Source organism: Abramis brama, assembly GCF_963993115.1.
Source record: "Abramis brama genome assembly, chromosome: 21".
Taxonomy (NCBI): Eukaryota; Metazoa; Chordata; class Actinopteri; order Cypriniformes; family Leuciscidae; genus Abramis; species Abramis brama.
The window spans coordinates 12,705,623-12,710,411 of record NC_139983.1 but is presented as its reverse complement, the minus strand read 5'-3'; the positions used below and the strand labels follow the sequence as shown (position 1 = coordinate 12,710,411).

The 4,789-nt window shown below is 35.3% G+C and overlaps 1 protein-coding gene across 1 annotated transcript in view; it reads left to right on the top strand.

Annotated features, from left to right (window-relative positions):
* Positions 1 to 1,870: 1,870 nt before the first annotated feature.
* psma6a (proteasome 20S subunit alpha 6a) overlaps positions 1,871 to 4,789 on the top strand; it is a 4,295-nt gene continuing 1,376 nt past the window's right edge. Inside the window, exons 1-6 of the mRNA XM_084096470.1 lie at positions 1,871 to 2,034; positions 2,680 to 2,774; positions 2,928 to 3,009; positions 3,139 to 3,294; positions 4,495 to 4,673; positions 4,773 to 4,789. The exon at positions 4,773 to 4,789 is cut by the window's right edge and continues 78 nt beyond it. Of these exons, the coding sequence (XP_083952596.1) occupies positions 1,959 to 2,034; positions 2,680 to 2,774; positions 2,928 to 3,009; positions 3,139 to 3,294; positions 4,495 to 4,673; positions 4,773 to 4,789 (605 nt within the window). The 5' untranslated portion in view covers positions 1,871 to 1,958. The remainder of the gene's footprint in view (positions 2,035 to 2,679; positions 2,775 to 2,927; positions 3,010 to 3,138; positions 3,295 to 4,494; positions 4,674 to 4,772) is intronic.

Here is a 4,789-nt window from a genome sequence, read left to right as displayed (position 1 = left end):
GCAAAATGTCCAATTGTGTTTCTTCTGCTGCTTAACTACTTTTATTTTATATATACACTAACAATAAAAATGATTCAACCCCCACAGAGACCATTACAAATGTAAGCTTTTCTAAATACATATATAACACTTTAGTGGCATATTAAAGTGATAATGTCAGTATATATTGTAATATGTTTTTATTTTATTTTTCATAAAACAGCCATGTCATAATTATTCATCATTGCTGTTTTATAAATCACTTACTAGAATGATATGGTACAAAATTGTTTTAAAACATAATTAAGCCTTTGGAAACTCAATGAAAAGCTTTAGTTTTGACGCATGTATAAATTTCGCCCATGCATGTGCTGAAGTTGAGTGGCAGATGTGGCCAAGACAAAAGAGCTCTCACAAAAGCTAAGAGAAGAAGGCTATGGCGACTAGAACATTTCCTGGACACTAAAAGTTCCGAGAGACACAGTTGGCAGCATCGTTTCTAAGTTTAAAACGTATGGTAGGAAAAAACATTGCAGACTATAAATAGAACACAAACAATCATTGACTTCATGCCCGGACACCTTGACAAACGCCACTCTTGACAGAGAACATAAAAGGCTAGCTTGAATATACTAAAGGAATTTTTGAAAACATTTTGAACCATGGATCAGCAGTATTCTTGGCACAAAAAAGTCATGGCTTATGTTATGACATGAAGAACACTATCCCTGCAGGGTCAAGCGTGGAGGTGTGTCAGTCTTGTTACGGGATGCATTACTTCTGCAGGAGGCAAGTGTGGGTATCTGCATGTTGGAGACTGAGTAATGGGAGTGTTGAAAGGTCTTTACAATTGGTCCTGAAAATTTCCCGATAGGATGTGGGGGAAGGTTAGTTTCTGTTGTAGCAATGTGTACCTTTCGGGCACGCCCCTACCTTACCTTTGTGTGTGTGTCTGTGTGTGTAATGGTCCTGAAATAATAAATATATGTAATAAAAATTATCAAAAAAATCCCCGCTATCCAATATGTCCAATTCTGTTTCTTCTATTGCATACCTACTTTTATGTTAGTAACAGGTAACGCTGACTGCTCCTAATGTATAATCATATAAAAATCCTCAGAGACTCATATATTTACTCATATCTAAGTAACTATACCTGAATCTGAAGTCTAATTGCGTGAATGCTTATTTTCAATAGCATGTGTTTTCCATGTAGGTTTCTAGTTAATGGCATACATTATAGCAAGGGTCAACTATATTATAAAGATAGATTTCAACTGAAAATTTGCACTGTGTTCTCAGGACAAGGGTGTTTTTATTTTTTTTATTGAAAATTACAAACACGAAGGCTAGTAGCCTAATAAAACAGAAATTCTCAATGTGTTTTATTAGACTCGAGTTTATTTCCCAATAAATCAAAACGGCCTATTTGTGTTCAATTGGATAAATACATTTTACAATTTCTTAAAACCCCATTTAATTTCTGACACTGGTTGTACTAAAGTAACACTAACTATATTAAATATGGCAGTTGATTTTTCTAAATGTGTGGCTTCTGCTTATCAGAACATACCATTGTTGGTTTTATTTAAACCAGTTATATTGATTTAAACGTGTTAATAAGGAGCCATATACAAGGATTATATGTGATGGGTCTATGCTTACTTTAATTAAACTTTGGTCACTATGTCAGAACTACCGATATTCATAACCTCTCTCATTTAACCCCTCATAAAATTGTACTAAAATACAATGTAATAAACTGCTTTTTGTAGTTTTCTAAAACTACAAGCTATCCAACTAAAACTGTCCTTGTTAATATCAAGTGCTTTTCACACAAAGGCCCATGCGGCGCGTCATGACGGCATCTCACCCGGATATGAATGCCGGAGCCGGTTGTATCATTTCCGGTGTACAACAGAGCTGTGGTTTAGATCTGTTTACAAACTAGAGATATTAAACACTAAATCTCTAGCATTATGTCCCGAGGCTCGAGCGCGGGGTTTGATCGACACATTACCATCTTTTCCCCAGAGGGGAGACTCTATCAAGTCGGTGCGTATCGATGAAAATGTCTCTTTATTAAGTCGAAAGAATAAATGCTCAGTCATTTTGCAACATGTTCATTCTGCACCTTCTTTAGCTCATGCTATTGTATTTACAGCAGCATTAAACATTGATTTGTTTAAAACGGACGACAATAAGTATGAGTGGAATATGTTGTTAAAATGAATTCGCTTTTTTGACACGTTTATCAATACTCGTTTTAGCTTTCACTTACATGACAGATCCATCTGAACTCATTGTTTTTACCATTATGGATAAATGTACTTTTGGTTTCATAATGTTAACAATTATGTATGCAGAGGTTTATTTAATACTGTTCACATGTGAAACCGTTTCACCTGTAAAATCTAGGTTATGTCTTGCATGCAAAATCACTATCTGTTATGAATTATTTGCCCCTATATATTGTGCATTGTGCATATAACTGTATACATTTAGAATTAAATTAAATAGAATATATATATTTTGTTATATTTCTCGTATGGACTGTAAATTTTCTCTTGTATATTAGTAAAAGACTAATAATAAACCATCTGGTTGTTAAAATGAGAATTTTACCTTTTTTTTTTTTTTTGCATTTTAGGAAGAATTTATGACCATTGATCATTAAAATGTTCATTTTATTTCCCACAGAATATGCATTCAAGGCCATTAATCAGGGAGGTCTTACGTCATTAGCTGTTCGAGGGAAAGACTGTGCGGTTGTTATAACTCAAAAGAAAGTTCCAGTGAGTCTGTTTGTATTTAATTTAACTTTTTTATAAAAAGTGTGTTTATATCTCCATGTAACATATTAACTATGCAACAACAACAAAAACATCAGTGACAATGGCAGTTGTATGAGCAATGCTAATGTAATCTTTTCTCTTTTAATCACCCAGGATAAGCTTCTCGATGAGTCCACTGTCACTCATCTATTCAGAATAACAGAAAACATTGGCTGTGTGATGTCTGGCATGACGGGTAAACTCATCTCTGTAAACAGCAATTGTCCAGCTTGCGTTAAGTTTGGAAAATCTCCTTTTGTGTGGTGAAATGTTAAACTGTGTATTAATTTACACCGCGTGTGATGTCTTATGTTTCTCTCTGAAGCTGACAGCAGGTCGCAGGTGCAGAGGGCGCGATATGAAGCTGCTAACTGGAAGTATAAATACGGCTATGAGATCCCAGTAGACATGCTGTGCAAGCGCATTGCAGACATCTCACAGGTGTACACACAGAACGCTGAGATGAGGCCTCTGGGCTGCTGTAAGTCTACAGTCTGCATATGAAGCTGTTCTGAATCGAATCAAGTCAAGTCACATTCATCTGTATAGCGCTTTATACGATATAGACTGTTTAAAGTGTCCCTATATTCAGCTAAAGTCTGGTCAATGTTGATTCAGCTCAGTTCAATGACAGTGTTCGGTTTTGATTTAAAACAGTGTCATTATTCAGCTCAATATAGTTCAGCGTTGATTCAGTTCATTATAATAATTGTGTCAGTGTTGCAAAGTTCAAAATTTCAAAGGCAGCTCTACAGGAAGCAATAGTGGCTTTTATTAGCATTAACATAATTAGTGTCTAGACATGCCGCATACGACATATTATGCAGTAGAGTGTGAAACAATCTGTAGTATGCAACAATAAATACTGTGTTATGGTAAAATGTTATCACATCACTGTTCAGCGTCGGCAAGAAGTGTGCAGTTCTCTCAAAAATCAATATGGCCATATTTGCTGTTTAGTCCAATATGTGTGGGTAAAATGCTCAATTTTAGTAGTCCAGTGAAGTCATCATGAGCCTAGTATTAGGTAATGTCTATAGCATTGCGTGATATTACATGTACCACTAGATAGCATTTACATATGTCCTGTATATCCACCACCAAACCATATTAACCATATATTAACTGTGAAAAATCCCCACAAGGTACTATCAGTTACTAGTACAAGGGTGGCACTTTCATACTATCTACATACACTAGTGTTCAAAAGTTTACAGTCAGCAAGATTTTTTTAATAAAGGAGTTAAGTTTAATGTCAAGGATGCATTAAACTGATCGAATGTTACAGTAAAGAGATTTTTAAGGCTACAAAAATGTCTATTTCAAGTAAATGTTTTTTTTTTTTTTTTACTTTCTATTCATCAAAGAATCCAGAAACAAAAATATCAAGCGGCACAACTGTTTTTAACATCGATAATGAGAAATGTTTCTTGAGCCTAGAAGTAGATAGTATCTAATATCAAGTCTAACGCATTGCATTGTGTCATGCAGTATTAAATATAATGTTCTCTGGTTGTATACTGCACCTGTATATCATGTATTTATGCAAGTATACACACAACATGCCTAGTAAGAAGAGTACTAATGTAGGCCATTAAGGACATTTCAGAATTCAATATTATAGAATGTTATTGTAACTTTGTTTTTAATGTTGTCTCTTAATATTGTTTGGACATGTCAGGTATGATTGTGGTTGGCGTGGATGAGGAGCTGGGGCCGCAGGTCTATAAGTGTGATCCTGCAGGCTACTACTGCGGCTTCAAGGCCACTGCTGCGGGCGTCAAACAAACAGAGGCCACAAGCTTCCTGGAGAAAAAGGTGAAGAAGAAATTGGATTGGACCTTTGAACAAACAGTAGAGGTATAAGTTCCTTCTTCTGCATCACTGATGGAATCAATACCCTTTGTTATGTTGTGTCCTCTTATTTTGAGTTCTTCTATGCACTTTTCATCCTTACAGACTGCAATAAGTTGCTT